The 27,817-nt window shown below is 61.8% G+C and overlaps 1 protein-coding gene across 1 annotated transcript; it reads right to left on the bottom strand.

Moving 5' to 3' along the window:
• Nucleotides 1–152: 152 nt before the first annotated feature.
• On the bottom strand, nucleotides 153–26,273 carry ZFPM1 (zinc finger protein, FOG family member 1; the record flags this gene model as incomplete). The annotated part of the gene is made up of 10 exons (XM_082489628.1): nucleotides 153–2,927; nucleotides 3,956–4,105; nucleotides 4,252–4,347; nucleotides 5,931–6,155; nucleotides 6,435–6,647; nucleotides 7,323–7,425; nucleotides 9,784–9,917; nucleotides 18,961–19,050; nucleotides 20,990–21,121; nucleotides 26,207–26,273. 10 exons carry the CDS (start codon nucleotides 26,271–26,273, stop codon nucleotides 709–711), a joined length of 3,429 nt encoding a protein of 1,142 aa, XP_082345754.1. The 3' UTR covers nucleotides 153–708.
• Nucleotides 26,274–27,817: the final 1,544 nt, after the last annotated feature.

The following is a 27,817-nucleotide window of genomic DNA, read 5'->3' as shown; positions in this document are numbered from 1 at the left end:
GGGACGGCACGGGGACGCCATGCTCTGCCCGATGTCCCCAGCCCCAGCCCGATGCCCCTGACCCCACGGGGCGATGGTGGCCCTGCCAGCCCCCGCAGCGTCCCCCACCCAGACGCAGGCGGCAGCCCGGCTTTATTAGACATATTTATTTCTGTACACACTTATACACACGGTTCCCAGGGTTGCTTCATCCTCGGCTTCAGTGCTGTCTCCCTGCAGGGTCCGGTCCGTGGCAGGGGGGGTACCCACACGCTTCCTGGGGTGCCCGGGGCCAAGCCCAGCCATGCCGTGCCCCCTCCCCATCCCTGTAGTGTCTACCTGGGGGCAGAGCCCCCCTGCAGCCCCCCCCGGCCAGGGCAGGGCTATGCATCTTCCCCCTGCCTCAGTGTACCTGCGCGTTGGCCCCGGTGGCAGCGGGGGCAGAGGTAGGGGTGCCGCACACACCGGGGGCCTGGGGGGACCGGCCCCACACCAGCACCGTGCTCCCCCCTGCCCAGGGTCCTCAGCCTGGGATGCGCGGGAACCCCAACCCAGGGCGAAGTTTGGGGACACCGCAAGGACCTCTGGATGCTGAAGCCGCCCCGGCGGAGCCTCCCGGGGGCTCTGCCATCACCCCAACCCCTGCAAGGAGGGGAGTGCCGGCAATCGGTCCCCCAGCCCCTGCAGCACCCCCCAAGCGGTGGTGGGGGGCAGTGTGGGGAGGGGGCTTTACTTGACGTGCTCGGCGGCGTGGGAGGAGCAGTAATACTTCTTGTGGGCGATGAAGGTGGAGAGGCTGCTGAACTTGATGTTACAGAGGCGACAGTACCTGTGGTTGCCGTTGGGCACGGGGCCGGGCACAGCCTTGGCCGGGGGGGTCTGTATCCCCCTGTCCGTGTAGGTGGGGGGCGTGGGGGGCTTGCGGGTGGCTTCCCGCGGTCCCTCGGGGGCTCCGGGCGAAGCGGGGGGCCGGGGCGAGGCGGGGGGCCGGGGGCTGCCGCCGCCATCGCGACCCTCCTTGCCGTTGAAGCTGTCCCGGCGGAGGCGGGGGGCAGGCGGGCGGGGGGGTGACGGTGAGGGCAGCGGGGGTTCGGGTGTCCTGCCGGTACCGGGCACCGGGGTGTCGGGGAGCCCTTGTCCGGCTGCCGCCGGCTTGGCCACGAAGAGCCCGTGGGCGTTACGGAAGTGCTCGAGAAGGTCGCCCTTGACGGCCCCGTTGAGGGGACAGTAGGGACAGGCAGAGAGGGGTCCCTTCGCCCCCAGGGGCGGCAGGGGACCCTTGGGGTGACGCTGCAGCGAGTCCGCCCCGGACGCAGCGGGGTAGGGGATGCCGGGGCTCCCCGTTGGAGCTGCCCTCAACCGTACGCCTTCGGAGTCCCCCTCGCCGGGGCTGCCGGGGCTGCGCCGGCCCTTGATGGGGGCGGCCATGGCCCCCTTCATCTTCTGGAGGTGCTCGAGGGTGCGGGGCTGCAGCGGGGTGGCCGGGCACTGGTACTTCTTGTGGGCCAGGTAGCTGTCGAGGCTGTTGAAGCTGATGCGGCAGGCTGTGCATTCGTGGTAGTCGGCCAAGGGCAGCAGCGGTGCCGGTGCCGGTTCACCCTGCCGCCGCGGCTTCTTGCTCAGATCGATGGGGCCGTCGGCATCCGGGCTGGAGCGGGGCGAGGGGACAGCCCCCGGAGGGTCGGGGGCCGGCGGTGGGTCGGGGGCCGGCGGGGGTTCGGCGGGGCGGTGAGCGGCCCCGTGGATCTCGTAGAGCTTGCGGCGTTTGCGGGTGCGGAGGGGCTGGGGCAGGAAGGGGACTTTGGGGGCGTTGGGGCGGCGGAGGGGGGGGTCGTGGCGGGAGGCGCAGTAGAAACGCTTGTGCACCACGTAGGTCTCGTGGCGGCTGAAGCGGATGTTGCACGCCTCGCAGAGCGTCTTGCTGGGGTCTTCGTCCCCCTCGTCCCCTACTGAGCTGCTGGGGCTCTGGCTGTCCTCGCTGCACCGCCCCGACATCCCCTCCACCTCGGGGGACCCCACTTTGCCACCCCCATCCTCCGCCTTCACCTCCGGCGGGGCAGCCGGCGGCGTGGCATCCTGCCCGGCGTCCCCGTCCCCTGCTGGCGTCCCCTGCCTGTCACCCGTCGGGGGTGACAGCAGCGTCCCCGGGGCGGGGGGACCCTTGGGTGCCCCGGGAGGGGCTTTGAGCTTGCGCGCCCCGGGGGGGCTGTCCTCGGCGAGGTGCCGGCTGGAGCAGTAGAGGCGCTTGTGCACGTAGTAGTTGTTGATGTTGTTGAAGGTGATCTCGCACTCGAAGCACGTGGCACCCTTGGGCACTGGCGTGCCGGAGTACATGGCGGGCGGCACCGTGCCGCCGTGGCCCTGCTTCAGCCGGCTGTGCACCAGCTCCGACATCTTCGCCAGGATCTCCGATGCCTGTGGCACCACCGCGGCTTCGTGGCCAAAAACGTACTGGGGTAGGAAGACGGTGCCGCCGGCTGTGCCCGTCCCTGGCTCGCTGGGCACCGGGCTGGAGCCCGGCGTGGGGCTGGCGAGCTCCGACTTGACCTTCGCCGAGGGCAGGCTGCGGGGGGATGAGGTTCGGGAGCAGGCGTCGGGGCTGCCACCCCCCTCCCCAGGATCGCCGCTTTTTGGCGCCTCTGCCTCGCTCACCGGGCTGCCGGCGGGCTCCTCCTTGATGTGGACAGCATCGCCGGAGGAGGAGGAGGAGGAAGAGGATGATGGACCTTCCCCATTCTGCGGCTGGGCTGGTGGTGAAAGCTTGCCGGCTCTGGCGTCAGGGGGTGAGGCGGGCTGTGCTGGGGGTGGCGCGGCATCAGGGCCGGGTGGTGGAGCGGGCAGGGGGCCGTGCAGCACCACGTGCTGCTGCGGTAGTGCCGGCAGCCCCTCGGGCAGGAACGCTGGCAGGCTGCACTTCCGCAGGGACGCGTTGTTCGTCTGGCTCAGCCCTGCCGAGGGGAGAGAGGCGCCAGCGTTACCCAACATCCCAGAATTACAGAATGGTCAGGGTTGGAAGGGACCTCTGGAGATCATCTAGTCCAACCCCCCCGCCAGAGCAGGGTCACCTATGGCAGTTGCACAGGACGGCGTCCGGGTGGGTTTGGAATGTCTCCAGAGCGGGAGACTCCACAACCTCTCTGGGCAGCCTGTGCCAGTGCTCTGCCACCCTCAAAAGAAAGAAGTTCCTCCTCATGTTAAGATGGAACTTCCTGTGTTCAAGTTTGTGCCCGTTACCTCTTGTCTTATCAATGGGCACCACTGAAAAAAGTCTGTTCTCATCTACCCGGTACCCTCCCTTTAAGTATTTATAAGTATTGATAAGGTCTCCCCTCAGTCTTCTCTTCTCCAGACTAAAAAGACCCAAGTCCCTCAGCCTTTCCTCGTAAGAAAGATGCTCAAATCCTCAAATCATCTTAGTAGCCCTTTGCTGGACCATCTCCAGCAGTTCCCAGTCCTTCTTGAGCCGGGGAGCCCTGAACTGGACACAGTACTCCAGATGCGGCCTCACCAGTGCAAAGTAGAGGGGGAGGATGACCTCCTTTGACCTGCTGGCCACACTCTTTTTGATGCCCCCCAGGATGCCATTGGCCTTCTTGGCCACCAGGGCACATTGCTGACTCACGGTCATCCTGTTGTCCACCAGGACTCCCAGGCCCCTTTCCACAGAGCTGCTCTCCAGGAGGTCAGCCCCCAACCTGTACTGCTGCATGGGGTTATTCCTCCCCAGATGCAGCACCCTACACTTGCCCTTGTTGAATTTCATTAGGCTCCTCTCCACCCAACTCTCCAGCCTGTCCAGGTCATGCTGGTTCACTCTATCCCTTCATCCAGGTCATCGATGAATATATTGAATGGGAAATGTTCACAGGGATGCTCGCCCAGTCACCCACCTCCCTCCTTGCAGCCGGAGCCGTTTGGGGCTCTGCGCAGGGTGCTGGCACACATCCCCCCCCAAGCCACAGCCCGTGGTACCCACCAGAGGTGAGGGGTTTGGCGGCGGGCAGGGCTGGCCCCGGTGAGTACACCTCTCCCTTGGAGCCTGGCTGGCAGATCATGTGGTTGGTGACCAGGTGGCTGTAGAGGATGTCCCTCGTGGTGGAGATGAAGCCGCAGCTGTGGCACATGCCTGCAGAGAACATGGCATGGGGCTGAGCAGGCAGGAGGGCACCCGGCAGGGCAGGGGGAGACCCATGGGGAGCGGATCCCCATCCCCAGGCTGTGCTAGAGGGGACAGGGTTGTCCCCGCAGGGACACTGGGCAGCGCTCACTCACCGTTCAGGGTGTCCGTGTGCACCTTCAGGTGACGCTCGCAGTTGGCTTTCGTGGTGAAGGCAGACAGGCAGATCAGGCAGACAAATGGCCGCTCTCCTGCAGGATGGACAGACAGGTGGACACCTCAGTGCTGAGGGCAGGGTGACGGGGACCACGAGGACACCCCACAGGGCCAGTTGTGCCAGCCAGGAGGCTGCTGGCTGTGGGATGCAGGATGCCCCCTCCATCTTTACGGGGCTGAGATGGGTGAAGACCTACAAGCGAGCAGCCCCAAACCAGTAACCCAACAAGTGGAGAACCTCATCTAACTGGTCACCATGCTGCAGCACCGGAACCTCCCTGCCCCTCCACTCAGCTGGCTCCTGGAGCCTCATGGAGGACAGGGATGTGATTCAAGACAGCCGGCATGGCTTCACCAAGGGCAAGTCCTGCCTGACCAACCTAGTGGCCTTGTGTGATGAAGTGACTACATCAGTGGGCAAGGGAAGAGCTACGGATATCGTCTATCTGGATTTCTGTAAGGCCTTTGACACAGTCCCCCTCAACCTCCTTCTCTCTCAATTGGCGAGATATGGATTTGACGGATGAATTGTTCGGTGGATGAGGAATTGGCTGGATGATTACATCCAGAAGGTAGCGGTCAACGGCTTGATATCCAGATGGAGATTGGTGATGTGGTGTTCCTCAGGGGTCCATATTGGGACCAGTAGTGTTTAATATCTTCATCAATGACACAGACAGTGGGATCGAGTGTCCCCTCAGCAAGTTTGCGGATGACTCCAAACTGAGGGAAGGGATACTATCCAGAGGGACCTGGAAAAAGCTCGAGAAATGGGCCTGTGTGAACCTCATGAGGTTCAACAAGGTCAAGTGCAGGGTCCTGCACCTGGGTTGGGGCAACCCCCGGTATCAGTACAGGCTGGGGGATGAAGGGATGGAGAGCAGCCCTGCTGAGAAGGATGTGGGGCTACTGGTGGATGAAAAGCTGGACATGAGCTGGCAACGTGCGTGTGCAGCCCAGAAAGCCTGGGCTGCATCAAAAGAAGCGTGGCCAGCAGGTCAAGGGAGGGGATTCTGCCCCTCTACTCTGCTTTGGTGAGACCCCACCTGGAGTACTGAGTCCAGCTCTGGAGCACTCAGCGCAGGAAAGACATGGACCTGTTGGAGCAGGTCCAGAGGAGGGCCAAAAAAATGATCAGAAGAAGGGAACACCTCTCCTAAGAGGACAGGCTGAGAAAGTTGGGGTTGTTCGGGCTGGAGAATTGAAGGCTCCTGGGAGACCTTGTAGCCCCTTCCAGTACTTAAAGGGGGCTTATAAGAAAGATGGGGACAGACTTTTTAGCAGGGCCTGTTGTGATAGGACAAGGGGTGATGGTTTTAATCTAAACCAGGGTAGATTTAGACTCAGTATGAGGAAGATATTTTTTACAATGAGGGTGGTGAAACACTGGCCCAGGTTGCCCAGAGAGGTGGTGATGCCCCACCCCTGGAAATATTCAAGCTCAGGTTGGTCGGGGCTCTGAGCAACCTGATCTAGTTGAAGATGTCCCTGCTTATTGCATGGGGGTTGGACTAGATGACCTTTAAAGGTCCCTTCCAACCCAAAGTATCCTATGATTCTATGGCTTGGTGTCCCCAGGCTGCAGCGGTGTGCCGTGCCGTGCTGTGCCATGCCGTACCGCTGTGGCTCCGCATGTGGATCTCCAGGGAGCTGGCACTGGGGCAGCTCTTCTTGCACTGGGGGAAGGGGCAGATGCGCTCGTTGGGGTAGGTCTCCTTTGGCTTCTCCTCCAGGGCAGGCGAGCCGGCGCTCTGCCGGCTGGCACAGTAGTACATCAGGTGGGCTTGCAGGTTGCGCTCGCTCCGGTACCAGATCCCGCAGTCCTTACATGGGAAGACATCCTCTGTGGAGAGAAAGGGACAAGAACGGCACATACATCACTTGCATGATGGGCTGGGGACACCCGGCACGATCCCGGCCCTGCGGGCTGCACTGTCCCCCCATCCCCATGCCCCCCGTCCCCGGGGACTCACTGTTAACCACGGTGGTGGCCAGGATGGGCTGCACTGTCCCCCCCATCCCCATGCCCCCCGTCCCCGGGGACTCACTGTTAACCACGGCGGTGGCCAGGATGGGCTGCACTGTCCCCCCATCCCCATGCCCCCTGTCCCCGGGGACTCACTGTTAACCACGGCGGTGGCCAGGATGGCGGCCATGCCGGCTTGCTGCGGCAGCAGCTGGATGTCCGAGTGCAGCGCGGCCGGGTACGGCGACTCGCCGGGCTCCGCTTTCACCGTGTGGTGGTTGGCGATGGCCGGTGGCTCCGCCACCACGAAGGCGCACACGGCCTCGTCCTCCCGCAGGTCACGCGTTGTCCGGCACCACAGGGCTTCATCTGAGGATGGAAAGGGTGGGCAGCGGTCAGCACGGACCCCTCCCCATCCCGAACCCCCATCCTGCTGCTGCCAGCTTGGCTCTGGGCTCCCCTTCCGCCCTTGTCACCGCTCCCCCGGCAGCGCCCGGTGCTTCCCCCCGGCCATGGCTGAGCCCCGACCTGCCTGGAGATGGCGGTGTCTGCCCGCGCCGGAGCGCTGCCTGGCATGGCCCTGCCTGCTGCCGCTCCGTCCCGCACCAACGCGTGCGGTAACGCTCGCACCGAGTCCCGCACCAACGCGTGCGGCAACGCTCGCACCGAGTCGCGCATCCATGTGTGCCGTAACGCTCGCATTGAGTCTTGCACCAACGCTCGCGCCACTATTCGCACCAGTCACCGCATGCTGGCACCCTCCTCGTGTCCCCTGGCTGCCACCACGGCCGGGGAGGGCTGGGACAGGGGACAAGCCCCAGGGATGGGTCACGGAGGTGGAGGAGCAGATGCTGCCCCGGCAGATGCGGTGGGCAGGCACCGGCAGCGGGCTGCAGGCACGGCCGGTGCTGGGATGGATGGGGGACAGGGACCCATCCCTCCACGGCAGCACCGTTCCCCTCACCCAGACGCCGAGGTGGCCCTGCCTGGCCACCCCCGGCCACCCCCCCCCGAGGTTCGGGGACGCGCGGTATCGGTACCAACCCTTCCTGTAGATCACGGCGTTGGCATCGGGCTCTCCGGGCACGAGGGGCAGCCGGGACAGCCAGCAGCTCTCGTCCCCCAGCACCAGCGTCACGGGTGGGCTCTGCCGAGGGCAAGGAGAGGGGGTGGGGGGTGGGGGTGAGCACCTCTCCCCGAAACGGGCTGGGGTCAGGGTGGGGTTGCGGCGCTCCCCACTAAGCCGTGCCCGGCTCTGCCTTCCCGCATCTCTAATGAATATTAATGAACAGAAAGGAAGAGGGGGGGGGGGGGGGGGTTGGGGGGAAAATTAATCTGCCTGATCCTCCGATGGCTGCCGCGGTAACGATATGAAATCTAATTATTCGTCCCAATATTTCTAAACCCTCCAACTCAGCCTGACAGTCGCAGCCGGTTGAGGCCTTATCACCGCCAGGAGCCGAGTGCCGGCAGCGTGATAAAGCCCCTGCGCGTGCCCGTGTGGGTGCTCGCACACGCGTGTGCGCGCCCCCGCGCAGGCGTGTGTACACGCAAGCGCCCGCACGCTGCTGCTGCGCGAACCCGCCTGCCCCTGCGGAGAGCGGGTGGGAAACGGGGCTCTGGGGGCTTAGGGACCCCCTTGCATGGGACGCGGGGACGGGTGCTGCTGGTGGCACACGGGCTCGGCTGCCTCGGGGACCGCGGTGGCACCTCCACGTCCCAACGCTGGGGCCAAGAGGGAGGGGAGGGTCTCTGCGGAGCTTTTGCAGATTTGCTCCATGCATGGGGGGACCTGTGGGTCCCCCCCGACGGGGGGAGGCCCCTGCGGTGTCCGGGCACCCCGCAGCACCCCAAGGGTGCTCCCAGCACCCCAGGGCGTCCGCCCCGGCTCCCCTCAGCGGCCCCAGCCCCTGTGGTGAGCCCTTCCTTGTTCTTCCTGGAACAAAGAGGTCAGTGTCTCCGCTCTGCACCGGCTGATAACCATCGGAAACCCTATCTGCTCCGCATCCGCTGGGACGGCGTTATCGGGGATGGCCCTGCGCCCTTGCTGTTCCCCCTCCGTGGGCATCGCCCCAGGGCTGGGTGGTTTGGGGGGGACAGGGGGCAGGGATAGAATGGGGGGACAGGACAGCCAGGGGTGAGTCGGGACGTGGGGCTCTATCACTTGGCAGCCCTTGGCTGGTGCCGCCGGCAGGTTTGCACACCCTCCAGGGGCCAGGCTGGTTTTGGGGGAGCCCCATGGGACCAGCTGGGCAGGGGGGCAGACAGGCATCTTTCCTCCTCCTCCTTTTCCTCCTCCTCCTCCTCCTCCTCCATCAGTGCCACGGAGGCATTAAAGCCACCCAGTGCTCCCAGTTCCCACTAAAACCTCAGGATGGGACAATCTCCCGCATGGAGACAGAAAGCAGAGCCAGGCAGGATTTGGGGGAGACCCCCTGCACCCCCCCCCCTCCCCGCCGCCAGCAACAAAGACGAAGGGACCCGAGGGCGACAGCCCGTATCAGGGATGGGGCTGCGATTCCTTCCTCGCTTCCCCAAGCAGAGATAGGGAGGGAGGCGAGCGGCAGAGGAGAGCAGGGCTGGGAATCATCAGCCGGGCTCGATAAGAGAGCTGCTGAAATGGGAGCAAAAATATTTAGACAATAAATGAAGTATCAGAAAAAAGCCGCGCATATCTTTAAGAAATCAATCATCCTGTACCGGGTGTCTGGACACACGGCGCCAACCGGGAGATAGGGAGCCAAACTGGGCAGATAAGGGTTAATCAAGGATTTAATTCGGCAAAGATAAACGGGCCTGAGCTAAAAAAAAAAAAAAAAAAAAAAAAAGAAAAAGAAAAGAAAGAAGAGGCAAGGGAGAGAGGAGGAGGAGGTGGGGACGGAGCCTGGGTGAGATCCTCCGGCCTCGAAGATCCTGGGCTGGAGCTGCGCACGTGCGGCTCGGGGGGAGGGATACGGGGGGAAGGATGCGGCTGGGATGTGAGGATCCAGTGCCTACAACATTCCTTTGTACACCTCCTGCCGCCCTCCCTGTGCACACCCATGCACACGTATACCCCCACGCTCGCCCTGGCGCAGCATGTGGCTGACGGTGTGCTCCTGCCACCGACAGCCACCCGGTGCCCCGCGTTGCCTCCTCTCCTGCCCCTTCGCCACAGGCTGCAGAGCCCTGGCACTTTCCAGGCACAACTGGAGCAAATTTGGGGTGGGAAACCCAGACTCCCATCTCCTCTGCAAGGACACCCATGCCACCGAGCAGCCTGCTTGCCTGCAGCCGTGCGCAGGAGGGGACAGGAGGGGACAGCCAGCATCCCGTCCCCCTGCGATGCTCTGATCTCGGGGCGGTGGGCAGCGTATAGCGGGGAAACCTTCTGGGCACCCAAACCAGGTGATTCCCAGGGGCTCAGGAGAAAATCCCTCCCAAAACGACTCCACTCCCCAAACAATTTGTTTCCTCGGGACTTTCCCCACCCCTGTCCCCAGCGGCCCGCGGCGGTGCTCCTTACCGTCTCGCTGTGCCCTGGTGACGCCGGCTCGCTGTGGATGCTGCCCTGGAAGGGTCCCCAGGAGAAGCCCTCGGGGAGGCTCCTGCGGGTTCGCACCCGCCTCTCCCCCTCCTGCAGGGCCAGATCCAGCTCATCTGTGGGGACACGGGCACAGCATCAGCGCGATGCCACCCAGCCGGAACCCCGGCCCGCAGCAGCCCCAGGTCCCCAGGGACGCAGGCACCCACTCGGAGCTGAGAGCTGCCAGCGGGTGTCCCGGGGCCGTGTGTGGGATCCAGCGGCTCACTGTGGGAATCCGGGCACGGCACGGGGGGTCCGAGCACGGCACGTGCGGCGGAGCGGAAGGAGCATTTCCCATCCCCACACCCAAAGTCGCAGCAGCTTCAGGGCTTAATGGCTTTGATTATCTGATAAGCCTCTGGTTTAATGGGTTAGATAACATGTTAATACGCTATGAAGGCTGCTCTAAAATGTTTTAACTGTGCCTTTGTCTTTCGGAGCGCAGATAAGATGGCAGGTAACCAATACGCAGATGGATGCGCGCTGGCTGCCCCTCACCACGCAGCGGGAAGGGGCCGGACGCTGCACCCCATAAAACAAGATGCTCCTCGAAGATGGTGAGCGACCCACCGTGCGACTGGCCGGGCAGGGTGCCCAGGGCACCCGGCTGTGTCCGGGGGGGCTCCCAGGACCCCGAGGTGCTCCAGGGTAGCGGTGGGGTCACCTCCCTGGGACCCTGCCATCAGAACCCCTCCTAAAGCCACCTGCCCAGCACCCCGTCCTTCGAAGGCAGCGTGGCAGCCGGCAGCCGGTGCCCGGGTCCCGTGGGCGGGGAGGAGGCTGCGCTCATTTGAAGGCAAAATTGCTTTCAGAGCTGGGAGCGCGGGGAGGATAAAGCGATCCCATGGCTGCGGAGATTGAAATCTGATGTGTTTATTAGCCGGGCTGACATCTGGATCCTCTCGGCGCTGGGGTGAGTTAAGGTGAGCGGCTGGAAGCGCTGGGTGGTGAGCGCGGGTTGGTGGCGCCCGCGATCGCCTGGGTCCCACCGTCACCAGCGGGTCCCCTCTGTCCGCCGAGGAAGCCCTGTGCTGCCAGGGATGCAGCTCCGAGCGCGTCCCAGGGGAGCGGCTGGTGCCCCTCGGCAAAACCTGCCGCCCTCTGGGACGTGGGCTGCCTAAAAGGTCTGCGAAGGTGTTAAAGGTCCACTGGCAAGGAGCCGGCACGCTCAGAAAGCCACCCTGACCGCGGGGACGCCGGCTCCGTCTCCAGTGGGGATTTCATCCCCAGCAAAGTGGGGTGCTGGGGACCCTCCAGCCCCTCCATCGCAGATCCAGCATCCCCAGGCCGCTGTCCTCACCCCTGTCCCCAGGCTCTCCTGGCTCCAGGGAGGGGACAGCAAACCCCCAAATCCCCAGGAGAGCCCCGACGGTGGTGGCTCCCCTCTGGCTTTGCCACCCCGTATAGCCTGGCTGCTTTTGGGGAACGGAGTCCAACTGCCACCTCCCTCCCCTCTGTGCCCCCCCTTTTTGCCCCCCCTTCCCCCTGTCTCACTGGTAATCAGCGGCGTTTGGGTCAGGAGACCATGTCTCTGAGATAAGAGCGTTCGCCTGACACTTCCCATGTCAGAGCACTTCATCTTCTGTGTATCAATCCCCAGCAGAGAAAACACGCAGGCGCTGATAAAGAGAAAACCGTTCCAGACAGGGGGACAAAAATAGTGTTGCCGGAGCCGGCCCCACTCCCCGCCAGTGCCCGATGGCCACGGCGCCCATCGGTGGCCCAAGCTGCCAGTGTCACCCCGAAAAAGGGGGCAGGGGTGAACCCCAGCAAGTGGTGCCGCGCGGTTCTCCATCCGGATGGGTGTCCCTGTGCCCGGCCAGGGATGCTGCCGGAGCCCCTGCGGTACCTGGCTGTGCCCACATTGACACAGCCAGAAAAAAAAAAAGGAGGAGGAAAAAGGCGATTTCCAAGCTAACCACGCGGCATCGCTGCGCTTCTTCCCTGGCACGGGGGAAACGACGCCGAGCTGGGATGGGGCGGCTTGGGAGATGCCGCGTGTTCACGTTGTCTGCGTAAGCGAGCTGTGTCCCCATATGGGAGCAATCCCCACCGCTGCGCTCCCACAGTGCCAGATTCGGCCACATCACCCTGCCTGCAACCCGGCGAGGTTCGGAAGAGCCGGTGGCAGCCCGTGGGGGTGCCCTGGGTGACCCCCAGCAGTCTCCCCAGCGAGCAGTGAGGAGCAAAGTCCATGGGTGCAAGTCCCCTCCCCGCGGGATCCCCCCGGCAGGTGAACACCACCCCGGGTATCTCATCTGGCCATCGGTCCCTGGCCAGGCGGTGCCCCGCCGTTATCACAGGAGGGTTTATCTCCCAGATCATTAACCAAATTGGGCAGGGACCCGGCTGTTTGCTTTGGGTCTCAAAGAAAAGCGACAGAAAGGAAGGAAGGAGGGAAAAAAGCCCCCGGCGAGCTGGATGCACCTGCTCGGCACGGCATGCACCCCGGTGCTCTGCCTTACTGCCAAAACGCGGGGCGCCGGGGCTGCTCCCTGCCCCCCCGGACCCACAACGCCTGTTTGCCCGGCGCTGTGCCTCGGCTTATCTCCCCATCGAGAGATTTCAAAGAAATAGGCTGAGCTGTGCCGGAGAGCAAAGATTAATCCTGTCATCACACCACAGCCACGCATCGGGCGATCGATGGCTGAGAAGGCACGGCTGGCACCCAAGTCCCCAGGGGCCTGGGGGTCCCGGCTGGGCACGCAGGGGGGGACGAAGCCTGTGGGGCTGCGCAGTGCTGGTGAGGTATCACCATGCAACACGGCTGCATCTTCCTCCGGCACGAGGCGAAGGCAGGACCGGGGTGTGAAGAAGATGTACTTCTGCAAGAGCCCATCTGGCAGGGTGGCGCATGGCATCCTTACGGCCGGGGAAATAAAAGAGTGTGGCCGGGCAAGGATGCACCGCCGGGAGCTGCGCCGAGGCGGGCCAGCTCCTGCAGCCACCCAGGTTTGCTCCTGGATGCTCCACAGGTGCAGCTGCATCCATGAATCCGCATCTGCTCTCCCAGTGTGAGCGAGCAGGAGGGAAGAGGAGAATTGCCCGGGCAAACCCACCGGTCCCATCCCAAGCGGCTCCTGCATCCCCTCGCCCCAACTGCGTCCACGCGACTTCAATCAAATCCGAATGAACCAGCTCTGCCCCTCGGCAGGGATCCGGGCTTGGAGGTCCCCAGAGTGTTTGCAGCTGCCTGGATACTATCTGGACAAATACTGCTATCGGGGAGTCACGAGACTGCCCCAGCATCAGCTGCACCGTGCCGCTCCTATTAATACAGCGCTTTGCACCCGGTCCTGGGGGCTGCCAGCCCTGGGGGGCCACAACGCTGGGTACAGCCCCCGAATGAGCCCCGAGTGACGCAGAGCCTGGGGGAACGGGGATGAACTGGTGGTCTCTGGTCCCAGCCCAGCATGTGCAGGACGTCCTCATGGCACAGGAACCCCCAAGGGGGTGGGAGGATGGATCCACCCATCCATCCATCCATCCATCGGTACCCAACCTCCCGCGGCTCTCCCACTCCCACGCGGGGAAAGCCGAGCTGGAGAAGCCCCAACTCCCCCGGCAGCCCTGTCCCGGCCCCGCCGCGTGCCCCGGCTGCTGTTTTTAGAAGCGGCGAGCGCGCGGCGGAAGGAATAAATCCTGACAACTCAACTAGCGAAATGATGTGATGGCACCGCTCCGATAAGATGGAGGGAGCCGATTGGGAAGAGTCTTAAGCTGCGAACACGCAGCATCTCCACTCTTCACCTCCGCTCACAAAGGGAAATCTCTCCAAAGGGGCTAAGGAGATTATCCCGGCTTTGCCGTCCCGGGTGCTCGAGTAATCAGGGCAGCCTTGGGGACGACAAAGGAGTGAGGAGGGTTTAAATTCGAGCCTTGCTGGGCTGTGCCTGCTTGGGCTCAGCCTGGGGTCGCTCCGGCTGAGCTGCCGTGAACCGAAGGGGGAACCCTGGTGGGAGAGCCGGGCTGCTGCTGGCTCTGCCCTCCAGCTTTGGGGTGTAGAGGGGGCACCTCGCTGCCCTGGGGAGGGAAAGGGAGGCGGGGGGAGATTTCTGCCTTTATCGCTCCTGCCCATCGCTGGCAATTTATTGATTTTTTTTTTTTTTTTTTTTTTTTTGACAGAGTACAAAAGCAAATCTTTATCGGGCTGAACCCTGCCCCCGGTTAATGGAGGAGCTGTGACCTACGCCAGAGAGCAGAGCAGGCACCTCCCCACGCCTCCGGGAGGGGGGGGATAGGGGGTGCTGGGGAGGGGGCGATGGCACCCAGGAGGTGCTGCACCCCAAAAAGGCAAGGTGCCCTGCTTGCCAGCTGTGGTGCGCAGCTGGCAGGCGCTGGCAGTGGGGCGGGCAGCGGCTGTGCCACGCGTCGCCCGGGGAATCGCCCTTCCCTTATGCCCCACGTAAGCCGGGGTGCCCTGCCCCAGCAGGATGCGTCCCGATAAGCCTCCCCGGGACGTTTGTGTTTGGGGTGTTGCTGTGTCCTGCCGGGATGTCACCCTGAGAGGGTCCCCATCCCCAGGGGGTCCCTGTCCCGAGGGGTTCCCTGTCCCAAGGGGATCCCAGTCCTGGGAAATAAATGGGACCTGTGCCCGCAGGGACAGGGATGGGAATAAACACTGGGAATAACATCAGCTCAGGGAGGATGAGAAGGAGGAAAACTTTGCGGCTCCCCCAGGGCTGCCAGAGGTGGCCGGACCCCTGTGCCAGGGACCCCCCATTTCCGTTCTGTTCCCGCTCTTGGGGCTGCTGGGACCCCCCCAGCTCTGCCCAGGCTGGTGCCAGGCGGCGGGTGGGGGTGCACCAGGGGGTGCACCAGGGGGTGCAGGAAGCCGGGGGGGGGGGGAGGAAGGAAGGGGAGAGAAGGGGCCCCTGGAGCTGATGCAGAGGGCAGATAACCCCTCCGGAAAGGGAAGGGGACCGCATGGGGGGGTCACTGCCACCCTGCCGGGGGTGGGGGGGGAGGGGAGTAGCACCCGGGGGATTGGGAGCTCGGCTTCGCACTGAGCCCAAAACCCACCGGTCCTCAGATCCAGCCCAGGGCAGAGCGGCAAGGCGGCAGTGATTGACAGCTGTCAGTCACCACGGGCCAGGCAGCATCGCCCTCAGGGCTCTCCCCCCAAGTATGCAAGACATTTTTCTCCTTCCCAAGGGAAAATGGAGGGGAAGATGGGGACAGAGAAAGAGACGCTGCCTGCACATCTCAAGAGCCCCCAGTGTTGCCTCACGCAGGGGTGTCCCTCCACTCCAGCAGTGTCCCCCAACCGGCCACAGCCTCCATTCCACACTGGCAGTGTCCTCAAACTGGTCTGAGCATCCCTCCACCCCAGCAGTGTCCCCAGACCGGTCTGAGCAGCCTTCCACTTAGCAATGTCCCCAAATGGGTCCGAGCATCCCTTCACCTTATCAATGTCTCCAAACCAGTCTCAGCATCCCTTCACCCCATCGGTGTCCCCAAACTGTCCTGCGCATCCCTGCACCCTGCAGCGTCCCCAGACAGAGGCTGAACTGAGGGCAGGGACCTGCGGGTACGCGAGCAGCACTCAGCAGGGACAGAGTCCCCTTTGATGTCCCCAGTCCAGGACAGGTGCCACCGCCCCTGCAGGGACCATCCTCAGCCTGATGCCAAACACCCCGCTGCCTTCGGTGCCAGCGTGTGGCTTTGCCAGACATAAGCCAGGCGGGATGGGGGCGGGGGGGGGGTGTTCAGGGCTCTGGGGGACCCCCCTGAATTAGGGGGGGAGGGAGGGGGCTACTGCCCCGAACCCCAACTTCTCCCCATCCCCCAGCAATCTAACACCAACACAACTATCTGCTGCTCAGCCCGGCTCCCGGCGATAAAGAGAAATAGCTGGAATAATTTTTCCCACCCACACATACCAGGGCGGAGGGGAAGGGGGAGCGATGGGGCAGATGCGGCGCGGTGCCGGCCATCCGGCCGAGCCATCCCTCCTCGCTGTGTGCCCTGCTCACCCCGATAATAAACCTTGAGGTTTGCAGACAAACTCCGGGCAGCTGGAGATTATTCAGGCAGGAGTCGCGGCGCAGATAAACACAACCGAAGGCGAGCGGGAGGCAAAGGGGAAGGGGAAGGCGGCGGGGGGGGAGGGGGGGGAGGGAGAAAAAAAAAGAAGTTTGCAGTTTTAATTAGATGCATCAAAAAAATAAGAAGGTACTCGCCCCATCCCGATACCCTGCACGCAGGGCTGGTGGTGAGGATGGATTTGGGGTTCACGGCTGGTCCCAGGAGAGGTGGACCTGTGCCATGCTCTGTAATTAACCCTGAGCCATCGTTACTATCCGGGAGCAATTAAATAAACCCCGAACAGATGAGCCAGCAGCTGCAGGGTAGGGGCTCAGTTAGGTGGAAATCTTGGTGGGGACCCACATAGCAAAGCCGAAGTAGGAAAGGGGGTGAGGAACCCCCCGGGAGCGACTGCTGCTCTTTCGGGGAGGGTGGTGGGACACGTCCAGGGGGACAAGGCAAAAGCCACCCCGGGTTTGGCCCCATCTGCTCCGTCCCTTTCCTACTGGTGTCCCCACAGGGACAAAAGCAAAAAGCTTCATCCCACCTTGCAGAAATTCAAGTGCCATCTGGGCTTCCCAGGGGCTGCAGCCTGCTGGCAGCTCCCGGTGGGGATTCTCCAGTGTCTTGTAATGCAGTTGAGCAGCCTCTCCCTCAGCGGGGCTCCGCTCTCCTCCATTCCCCTGTCCCAACACCACGTTCACTAAATTTGTCAGAGCTTTTCACCTTATCCCTCTAGGAAAATTGACCTGACGTGGTCAGGTTGGCTGGGCAGTGGCAGGACGTGAGGGGACAGCCCCGGGCGCTTCCGAAAGTCTCTGCTACCGGCCCCGCTCCAGAGCAAAGAAAAACAAGTGGGAAAGATGGAAACCTGAGGCATGGCAGAGAGCTGCTGGTGGGGCTGTTGGGAAGGGTTCGGGGGAGTTCGGGGAGGATGGACATCCCCTCTCAAGCCCCACCAGAGGACGAAGTGGCTGGCATGAAGCATGGCCACGCTCCATCCCGGGATCCCGTCGGGAAGCAGAACCGAGCCGAGGTGACCGAACGCCCCGGCCGAAAGGGCTGCACATCCGTACAGGCTCCCAAGTCGAGGATTACAGCCTCCAGCTCCCGGGGATTTGCCTATCAGCGGGGCGAGCAGCAGCCCCCTCCAGTGAACAAGGTCATTTCAAAGATAAAACAAAATACTCCTCCTTCCTCGCCGGCACGCCGGGCCAAGGAGCCCCATGGCGAGGTCCCGGCACGCCACGTCCCCGCGCGGCCAAGCCTCCCGGCACAGCAGTGCACCCAGCGGGCAGCAGTTTTGGAGACCCAGAGGGCAAAGCCATAGGGAGTGTGACCCAGTAACCGCCCCCCCCCCCCCAAAAAAGGGCCAGGAGAAGGCAAGACCCCACATATATGAACAAAGGCGCACAGAGCAGCCCGCCTGCCCCCCCCCCCCCCCCCGCCACCGCGCTGCATCTTCGCGGCTGCCATTGCTGACATACGGCGGATCCTGCCAGATAAAAAAGAAAATTCAGGCTGCTCAGAGTTTCCCTTTTCGCCAGCTCCATCCCTGATAAGTGCAGAGCCTGCAGAGCGCCTGATAGACGGGCTATCGCGGCGGTTGGTGCGAAAGGAACACCCTATCGCTGCAGCATCGCCGGACCGCCATCAACTCCCAGCCACACAGAAATTAATACCACTCCAATTACCAGAATAGAGATGGGCTGGGAGAAGGCGATAATAAAATCTCTTTTACATAAAGAATGCAAATAACCCGGCTCCGGCGAGGGAAGGGGGGAAGGGGAGGCATGGCCCAGAGACGTGGCTTTTTGGGGAGCCCGTGGTTGACGGCGCTGCCGGCATATGGAGCTGCGCGGTGCCCTGACCCCCGGGGTGTGGGGACACCCACGGGTTTGGCACCGCAGCCCCCTCCCGCCCCGCTCCGGGATGCCAGCGGAGGAGCGGGGAGCCCGGCGGTGCTGGGGGCAAAGGGCCGGGGAGCAGATAAGGAGGAGCCGGGGGCGGCCTCGCAGCTCCTTCCTGCCCGGCACGCAGGAAGGGCCGGGATATCAGCGGGGCCAGCGAGCGCTTCCCCTCGGATGGGGCAGGAAAGGGGGAGCGGGGCCATGGCTCCCCGCCGGGCCGTGGGGATTTTGGCAGCTGCAGGAGCACGTGCGCTGGCAGTCGGCATTTCCCAGGGCTTCCCCATCGCCCAGCCCGCGCGGGAGGCTGGTGGCCTCGGGGACACACCGGGGGACGTCCCCCCCAGCCCCATCGCATCCATCACTGATGGGTGATCGCTGCCCTGCACCAAGGTCACCCCTTCCCATCACGCGCTGCTCCACGGGGCTGCTCCGAAACCAGATCCACCAGCATCACCCAGCCGGGATGTCCCCTGGGAGGAGCGGGATGCGGGCAGGGGCCGCCATCACAAACACAGCCCGAAATGTGGCACATCCACATCCTCAGCTTCCCCCGGTCCCATCCCCATCCGCCCGCCGGGTGCCGTCCCCAGCGGACAGGCGCCCGCAAACCCAATCTGCGCGGCGGAGCCCCGACAATAACCCCATCGGTGGGTTGGTTTGGAGATAGCGGGGCGATAGGGCGTGGGGTACCCACACGGCACGCCTGGCCTCGTCGGGCTCCCCGGGTGCCAGCGGCCCCGGCGCGGAGATGCTGAGAGGGAGATAGACGGCTGTATTCGCTCCTTGGGGTTTTGATAACCATCACGAAACCGCTCGAGCGTCGCTCTTGTGGTTGCCAGGATGTTTGCAAAGTGCCCTCGCGAGCGCGGGGCAATGCAGGACGGGGTCGGAACCCTCCCTGCGCCAGGGAGAGCGATGCCAGCCACGGTGGTGGCATCCCTGCCGCTCCCGGCTCAGTTTTTACCCTCCCAAAAGCGGCTTGGGGACATGGGCAACCACAACCTTCATCTCATACCTCCTCTCCCAGCAGAAGCGCTGGTATTTGCAGCCTGCCCACCTCCCAGTCCTCCTCATACTGGTTTTCACAAGAGAAGGCGAATGCTGGGGGGCTGCCCCAGCCGGCGGTCCAGCCAGGAAGCTGGGACGGAGTGGGATGACCGGCCGCACACCGGGGACTCACCTGGCCCATTCCAGGCATCCATCTCCTGTGGGTTTTCTCCAGGATCCGGCTTCTCCAGTTCCTTCGGACTCTCCAGGGCATCTCTGGACTCTGCAGCAGGAGAGGGAAGGCAGCAGGTCACGCGTGGGGAACTTCAGAGGCAGCATCCCGTGGGGGTCAGGACCAACGGACTGGCGACACCCCGGGGCCAGGATGCATGTGGGTTCACCCCTGAGGATGCGCATGTGCGTGGGGGGTTCCCCCTCAAAATCCCTGTGTCCAACCCCCCCCATTGCCCAGTCGTGGGGTCCCCTGCACCCCACGGGACGACCCTTAAGGACAGCCAAGCCCACCCAAGCACCAGGGATTTCCCGAGACTCCCCTGGGTGGGCACCCACTTCCCCCCCCCCCAAAAAAACTCCACGTCTCCCTCATCCCACTGTGGGCCCCACGTCACCCGGTTCAGCCCCACTCCCGTCACGGCTCTATTTGTGGCGTATTCATAGCAACTTGATAACAATTATTTTCTCCATTAACTGCTGCTGGAGATGCAGCCGATAAAGCCTATCTGCATATGACAGTGTGGAAGATTAGCGCCCAAAGTACATGTTTGCCTTGGCGTCCCGGGCGGATAACCAGCACGGAGCCCAATCGATCGGCGCCAGAGCGAACACCCAGAGGTGACGTCACCGGCATTGGAGATTATTAATACAGGTGATAAGCGGAATGATTAACATCAAATAAATCAATCACCGGGTATAAAAGTCCTATTATTTTTGGCTATAAATCAAAGTGCCTGGCATATCGATTTTTATCCATCGCGCTGAAAGCTTTAGTGGCCGTTATTGCTGCTCGGCGTTATCTCTGCTATCACCTTTTTATCGAGGCAGGCTAGTGCCAGGTGCAGCTCCGCGCCCGGGCTCCCAGCTCCCTCGCCCCCAGCCCGGCTCCCCCATCAGATAAGAGCCGCTCGCTTCTCCCTGCCGCTGAGCAAAGTTTGCCGGCGAGCCCGCCCTGCCCCGGCTATCGGGGTGCCGGCGTGGGTCCCTCCTCTCTCCTGCTGCAGCGACGGCGTGGCTCCCGCGGTTTCGGGAGACGCTTTGCTCCCCAGTGAGATGAAGGCAGCAAGCGCTTGCCGGGGACCGGTCGGCTCCAATAGCCGGCGCAGCCTTGCCCTGCCGCGGTTATCTCGAAGGGCACTGCAAACATTAACTGATTAGGATTTGCCCCCACCTCCACAGGAAGGAACTTAAAGGATATCTGGGGACTGTTTCAGCCCGGCCCTGAAACGCAGCCACCTCTGGGGTGGGGCACGGCACAACACGGCGCGGCGCGGCAACGGCATGGCGGCAGGCAGGCAGCGGCGTGGGCAGGAAGCAGGCAGCGACGGCCCAGGCCCCCCATCGCCACCCGCGGCGCTGCCGCTGCCAGCGCTTGCCGCCTCGGTGGCCGCTTCGCACCCCGGCGGGCTGACTTGGTCACCCCAAGGGGTCACTTTGCACCCCAAAAGGGGTCACTTGGAGCCCTCGCATCGCTCCACTGCCGCCGGCCGCTCAGTGCCGGGGTGGGTGAAAGGCGCTGAAACGGATACAGAGTGACGGTGCTCATTAGCAGCCATCGCGGTTGGCAACCCGCCTCCGGTTTCCAGCAGCCCGGCTTGCGGCCCCCCCCTCAGCCCCCGGCCGAGCTGAGATTGCTCCTGCCTGTGCCGGCAGCAGGGAGCCCCTCCGTGCCGGGGAGCATCCTCGCTCCCAGCCCATTGCTCGCCATCAGCCCGCGGCCAAGCTGCCCCCAGCAGGTCCTGCTGCCGGCCAGAGGGTGCCCGGAGGGATGGAGCACCCCAGGGAGACTGGAAGGTCTCACTTAACCACCAGCCCACCCCTTGATGGGTGGGCGGGATGCTTTGTTTGCTAATTAACATCGTGAACCAACAGCAGAGATGATGGTGCCCGGGATGCTGGTGTGCCCGGCAGGTTGCTCTGGTGGCAGAGCCTGTCCCCGTAGCCGGGGGACATCATGGTCAGCCCCCAACCCTCATGGTGAGACTCACCTTCACTGCCGGGGGGGCTGGAGGCGTCGTGCTCTGCAGAGCCCTCATGGTCCGAGGTGGCCCCATCCCTCTCCGAGGGGCTCTTCTCCCCCACCGGGCCGTCCCCGCCTTCCTCCATCGCTGCCAGGGAACCTGCCGAAACACAGAGGGATCGGTTAGGGGGGAAAAAACAGAGGGGGGGAAAAAAAAAAACCCAAATAGTGGGTTTTCCCAGTTGGGAAATGTAGGACGTCAGTGCCTTGGAGGCCCTTTCCCTCACCCACCGCGGGCACGGGGCCTGGAGGAGATGTCCTGCACGCCACGGGAAGGCAAACCCCATCCCCAGCCAGCCCTGGGGTCCAGCATCTCCCTGGGGTCCCTTGTCCCCTTGCAGGGGGGGGGGTTATAGAGGCACTGCCTTGCTCCGGGGTGTCCCCCGAGGGATGCCCGGTCCCCCCGCAGATATCCTGGGGAAATGAGCCTTGCATCTGCCCGGAACATGAGAGAGGTCCCCGCGTGCCGCAGGCACATGGCTGTGGCACGGCGAGGTGCCTATCCTGCCGCAGCCATCACCCGCACTTCCCACCTGAACCCCCCCCCCCCCAGCAGTGCCTGCCCCCGACCAGAGCGAGGGACCCCAGAGATGGTCCCCCAGGGTCCCCAGCACCCCTTGTCTGATGGGGGACACCCCAGCAGCCCCCCATCTCCCCGAACAGCCCTGCCAGCCCACGCTGTCGTTTCCACGGCAACGCAGCATCCCACCCCCCCCCCCCTTCATCCCCGCCGCCATCAAGAAGGCAAGAAACAGCGGTGGCACGCGGCTGGTGCCGCACGAAGCCACGCCGGGGGCTGCCCGGTGCCCCCCGCGGCACTGCCCGCCGAGCCCGGCACGCGGGCAGGGGGAACGGCGCGGTGACAAACCGTCTGCAGACCTCAGCTGCTCTCCGTGACTCCAGGCATGTATATTTACAGCGGGAGAACAAAGAGCCCATAATCTATACAAAGCAGACAACAATGAGCGTGAATAAAGAGGCTGCCGGAGAAGGGAAGGCAATTTATTCTAATTCTGCTAATTTCAGTTCCAGCACAATTAAAAAGGCTCTGATAATATTCAGAAACAATCGCCAGCTAACAAATCGTTTCTCTCGCTGTAAATGAAACATTGTTAGGCTAATTTCTTCTTTCACGCCTTCACGGCTCTCGGGCTTCTGATAAAGTTAACCCGACTCTCGCCTGCTTCGTGGCTTGGCACCTCCAGCCTGGCCAGGGAGGGATGGACGGAGCCGGGGAGGGATGGACGGATACCGGGACCACACGTGGCACTCACCCCGGGGTGCCCAGACCACCCGTATCCTGCCCCGAAACACAGACCCCAGGCCGGGAGGGAGATGGGGACGCCCTGTATAAATGCAGCTGTGTAAAACCTGGGGTTTGGGTACCACAGCATCACTGAGCGCCTGTGGGGATGATGGGTGGCCGGCAGCATCCCGGTCCCACATCACCGCGGTCCCTGGATGCATCCCAGCACCCAGCCTGCCCCACCGCAGCATCCCGCTCCCATCCATCCCCAGGGGATGCTCTGCCACCGGTGCTCCCGGCTGTGTGGGTTAGGCGAACTACTGGATAGCTTAAAAAAAAAAAATTAAAAAAAAAAAAAAGGGAAAAAAGGAAAAAAAAAAAGCAAGCGAGGGAGAGGGAGCGCGGAGCAGGGAGCAGAGCGTCACTTCTCCGGGATTGCTGGAAGCCCTGCACAGTTATCACCGCACACAGCCTCCCTCGGCTTGCCTGATCTGTCTATTCTTCATTAAGCAAATACGCTGAAATGGAAATGAAAACATAATAGCTATTTGATTTTCGGCGAGATATTTTGCATATTGGTTCAGTGCTGATAGTGGAATTTCATCAACTCCCTTTTTTCATGCTTTAAAACTGAATTACTGAGGCTGGCTTTACAGAGAGGGGAAGAGCCAAAAAATGCTCCCTTCCAAGATACTCCGCTTCGACGATTAACTCTTCTCCCTCCCTTCCTCCTTCTCCCTCCCCCCCCCTTTTTTTTTTTTTTTTGATAGAAAGGAAGGATTTTTTTTTTTCTCTCTTCTTTTTTTAAAAAAATTACGACGATTGTAAAAACTTGCAGGAAGCGGAGGCGGTGTGCCCATGTCACCCGTGCGGAAGCTGGGGATACGGGTCTGGGTGGGTGCGAGGGTCGGCATCCCTGGGGCTTTTCCAGCGGTAGGAAAACCCATCCTTACCCAGGTGATGATTTAATCGTTTCACTCAAATTAAGGTTCTCCCGGCGCAGAAACAATAAACCTTTCCTTGATTCTTTGCGCCGAGCCGGTAAATTTAATAAAAGGAAAAATAATATGGAAAATAGAAAAGGAGGGGGGACTTCTCCAGGCTGCCAAGAGCGAGACCCTGGACGCTCCGAAAGCCGGCACGCAGACAAGAGCAAAGCGATAAGAGGCCTCGATAACAGATAGAAAATAGCAACAGCCCCAGACTTTCCCACCGGCCCTGGAGCGAAGAAGAGGAGGAGGAGAAAGAAGAGGAGGAGGAGGAGGAGGAGTCATCCCCGTGGCGGAAAGCGGGTCTCAGACCAAAACCACGTGCAGGTCGGGGGCAACCTGCCTTCGCTGTCTGGCATTCATCGGCACCCAGCCAACTCCAAAAACTTATTATTTTTAAAAATGGAAAGGCCGGGCAGGTGGTGAGCCCAAGAGAGGGCTCCGGGAGCCGGGGAGCGAGGGCGAGAGCCCGGATCCGGGCGGCCTCACGCCCCAAACCTCCCCTACAGGCACCCCAAAGCTTGCGGTGCAGCAAGTCCCCAGGGAGCTCAGCTGCGGGATGTCACCCCCCCCAGCACTGGTGGGACCCGAGGGATGTCCCCAGTTCCACCGGGCTTGGCGGGACCACGCAGGCAGCACGATGGAGGCCGTCTTCTTCACCCTTCCCGCTCCTCCTTACCCTCCCGCTGGCCCTGAATCCATCTTCCAATTAAAAATAAACCGAAATAATAATAAACCGATAAACCCCAAAGCAGCCGGGGTGAGGCTGCCCACCAGCACCGCAACGACGCTCATCCATTCCATCACGATAGACACGGGGAGTCCAGCTCAGGCATCGCCTCCTTGGGGCGGTGCCGCTGCCTGTAAACCTCCTTATTTTCCCCCAAACTTTGCACCCAGGAGCAAAGGCTGCAGGAGCGGGCACAGAGGCTGGTGCTTCCCAGGGAAAGCCGCTACCGGAGAGGGTCACGGCCACTCCTGATCCTTCCCTGCACTGGCTGCAAAACCAACTCCGCTGATTCGGTGGGGTCTGACACAGCCCGGGGGTTCCCCGGGGTCTCGTAGCAGGGTTGTGCCATGTCAGCCCTGCGGCAAGCAAAGCCCAGAGAACAGCCTGGGCTGCAAATCCAAAAACCACCGGTATCTGATGGGACACCAGCCCGCCTCTTCTCACCCAATTTCTCCGCAGTACATATTAATGTTTGCCTTTACCGACGACCTCAAGTGCCCCCGAGCCCATTCCCTGGGGATCGGGGATGCCAAGCACCACGGTGGAGGGCAAACGAGGTTTCGGTGGCCGGGAAATGATGCTGGTCCTCAAAGGTCATGTTATCCAGCGGGTTATTTTTTCCCTCCTCTTGGTTTACGCTGCTGGGATCCAGCATTAAATAGCAACGCTCTCCGAAAACACGGGTCCCATGAGACACACCTTTCCCCAGGACCCCCATTTTGGAGGAAAATGGACTTTTTTTTGAGCACAAATCAACCCTCTCCCCTATCAGCCCGGCTGCAGCATCCTAGGGCCGGGCTCCCCCCATGGATATCAACACATTAAATATCAGCCCTGTGCATGGAGCTGATAGCGGTTGGGGCCAGCCCCGGCAGTACCTATCTCTAATTAAGGGCCCTTCTCCATCACCCCCAGATAAAACTCACCCCGACCCTTCCCTCAGTGCCCTGAGTTAGTTAAAAGGGTAAGAAAAAAGAAAAAAAGTTTGGGGAGCTGGTAGGTAGAGGGGGGATTGATAGTGTATTTATAATAATTTATTATTAAGTTATGCCTAAACTATCCAGGAGGGGAATGAAGGATACTGGGGGAATGAAGGTGGTGGGGGATGCTACCATTGCTGGTGGGACGCTGCAATTGCTTGCGGAAGGAGATGCTGTGATAGCTCATGGGGGGGAATTAATAATAATTTATCATTAAATTTATAAAGTATTTAGGCCTAATTTATTGAGGAGGGGAATGAAGGCGGTAGGAGATGCTGTGACTGCTGATGGGGCGATGCTGCGATTGCTCACGGTGGGGGGAAATTTATAACAGTTCGTAATTAAATTTATGATTTATTTAGGCCTAATTTATCCAGGCGGGGAATGGAGTACAGTGGGAGAATGAAGGATAGCGGGGGGATGCTGCGGTTGCTCGTGTCTGCACCCGGGAGCATCCCGGCCACCGCAAGTCCCCATCCCGGTGATGTGTCCGCCGCTGGGACACAGCACCCCGAGCATCCCTGTCCGATCCGGGGCAGCGCTGCCCCAGGGGAGCCCCCGGCTGCAACCGCCGGGGAAGAAAAGAGCCGGGGAGAAGCAGAGCCTGAGAAAAAGCAGCCCTGCTGATAGGGGAGAGATTGGTTTCAGCCGGAGCTGCTCCCCCTGCCAAGTCCATATCCTATCTGCGCGGGGTGCAGTTACTTAACATTCATCACCGCCTGAACTCTGTAACTTTATCAGCGGCCGAGCATGGCGCCATCGCCGAGCCCAGCCATTCCCGGCGCTCAGATAGGGCCGATAAACCGCTGATAGATTACAGGAGATTGTTTCACTTCAGGGGCCGCGATTACTAATACTAATAGCGAGAGAGCCCGCATCATATCAAACAGCAGCTGGGGGGGGAGGGGGGATGGAACGGGCCGCGGGGGGCACGGGAAAATAATGAGAAAGAAAATACAGGGACAATGACAATGAAGTGACTTTACGTTTCAGATGGGGTCGATAACACCCTGATAGATTTTAAGAGAGGAGAGAGTCTAATAGAGCCGTCCCCGGCCCCGGCACATCAGATGGATGGGAGCAGATTGCTCCGTGAGAAGGGGATGCGATGCTTAACGCGGTCCTGCCTTCCCGGCTGGCGGTGGGGCCGGGGCGAGGAGGAGATGTTCAAAGCACAGGAGGGAAATTGGGACAGTTGGTGGGACCGCTCTGCAGCTGGTGGAGAGGGACCGGTCCTTACTGGGGGACTCGGAGGTGTCCTGCATCCCGATCCTCATCCAAGAGCAGTTTGCCATGTTTAACCCCATGCCGATCCGGGCAGGATTTGGGCAGCCGGGTGTGAACCCACAGCTGGGGAGCAGCTGGATACCCCGATAATACGGAAGGAAACTCCATCCGTGAAGATGAGGCTCCAAATGTGCCCGGGCGTGCAAGGTGGCAACGACGCGCAAGGCGGCACGAGTGTGCAAGGCTCATCGCCACCGCCGCTCCTGCAGCAGGTGCCTTCACTGGGTGAAAACCCCCCCAATTCTGGTATTTTTCCTCCCACCTGGAATATAAAGCTGTTCCAGTCAGGAACGGCGGGAGGCGGGGGGGATGCTCGCCCGGCAGCACGGCCCCGTGGAGCCCATCAATACCAGGTGACGGCGAGGCCAGAGGTCAAGCTCTTTGCTAATCTAGCGACAAATTAGCCCAGAGATGCCGCGCTGGAGCCGTCTGTGTGTGTCCCCCCCACCACGCAGGAAGCGGTTTTGGGTCCCGCCAGGTCCATCCCACTGCCAAAAGCTGCCAAGAAGGGAACAGGGAGAGATTTCAGCCTCCACCCCGACACTTTCAGTCCACGATGGCACCAGACGAGGACAAGGATGGAGGAACAGGGACAAGGATGACAGCGGACGTGGCCCAGAAGGCCACCAGACCCATCACCAAAAGCGCTCTGGCTGGGGTGTCCCTGCTGCTCCCAGCCCCCCAGTACGCCCAGTGCCAGCTTCCAGTGCCCTCCTGGACCACTTTGGGGTCTTGCAGCAACAAGCAGGGACCTGGGGGGGGGACTGCAGCAGCATAAAAGGACCCTGAGAGGGTACAACACGGTTGGGTGGCCCATCTGCAAGAAGCAGGGTGGGCTGCTGGCACCGAGCCTGGCCGATGAAGGTCACCAGGGGCCACTGGGACAGCGCCGTCTCCAAAAACCCTACTGCTATGCAGTTTTTCCCCCCATCTCCTCCCTCACAGCCTTCACTGGACCAGCACAAGCACCCGCCGCACCGCAGCCCCTCCATCGCCAGCACCTTCACCCGGCACCCCCAACCCTCCTCCTCCTCCTCCAACCCCAAGCAGTGCGGCCGTTCATGCCCAGCTCCGCGGGCACCGAGTCTGCCTCCGTGCAAACGCGCGTGCCTGCGCTGCCTCTTTTTTTCTTTTCTTAATTTTTTTTTTTTTTTTCCTGTTCTTGGCATTTTGGTGGAGCGAGATAAGAGTAAAAAACAACAGAGCTGCTCGGAGAGTGAAAAAGGGAGATAGATAACGCAGATACTGACTCCTACACAAAACAGTCCTGGCTTTATCACTGCTTTTTATCACAGTTCCTCTAAAAAAAATAAAGAGAGCAGCCCAACTGGAATGGGGCACCACATTAAAAAATGAACTTTATACTGTTTGCTCTTTAGTTTTATATTTAGATGAAACAAACTTAGATTCTTGCGGTCGATACCTTTTCCAGTGCAAGGAACCAAAAAGTCTGGAAGCCCCATTTGCTCCAGCAGTGATGAGTGAGGAAACTCAAGTATAATTTAGAATAGCAGATGCTGAAGGAGCAGTGCTTGCTCCCATCACCCGGCCTTTTTTGAGGCCG

Source organism: Vanellus vanellus (assembly GCF_965231255.1).
Source record: "Vanellus vanellus genome assembly, chromosome: 12".
NCBI lineage: Eukaryota > Metazoa > Chordata > Aves > Charadriiformes > Charadriidae > Vanellus > Vanellus vanellus.
This window is presented reverse-complemented; position numbering and strand designations above follow the sequence as displayed.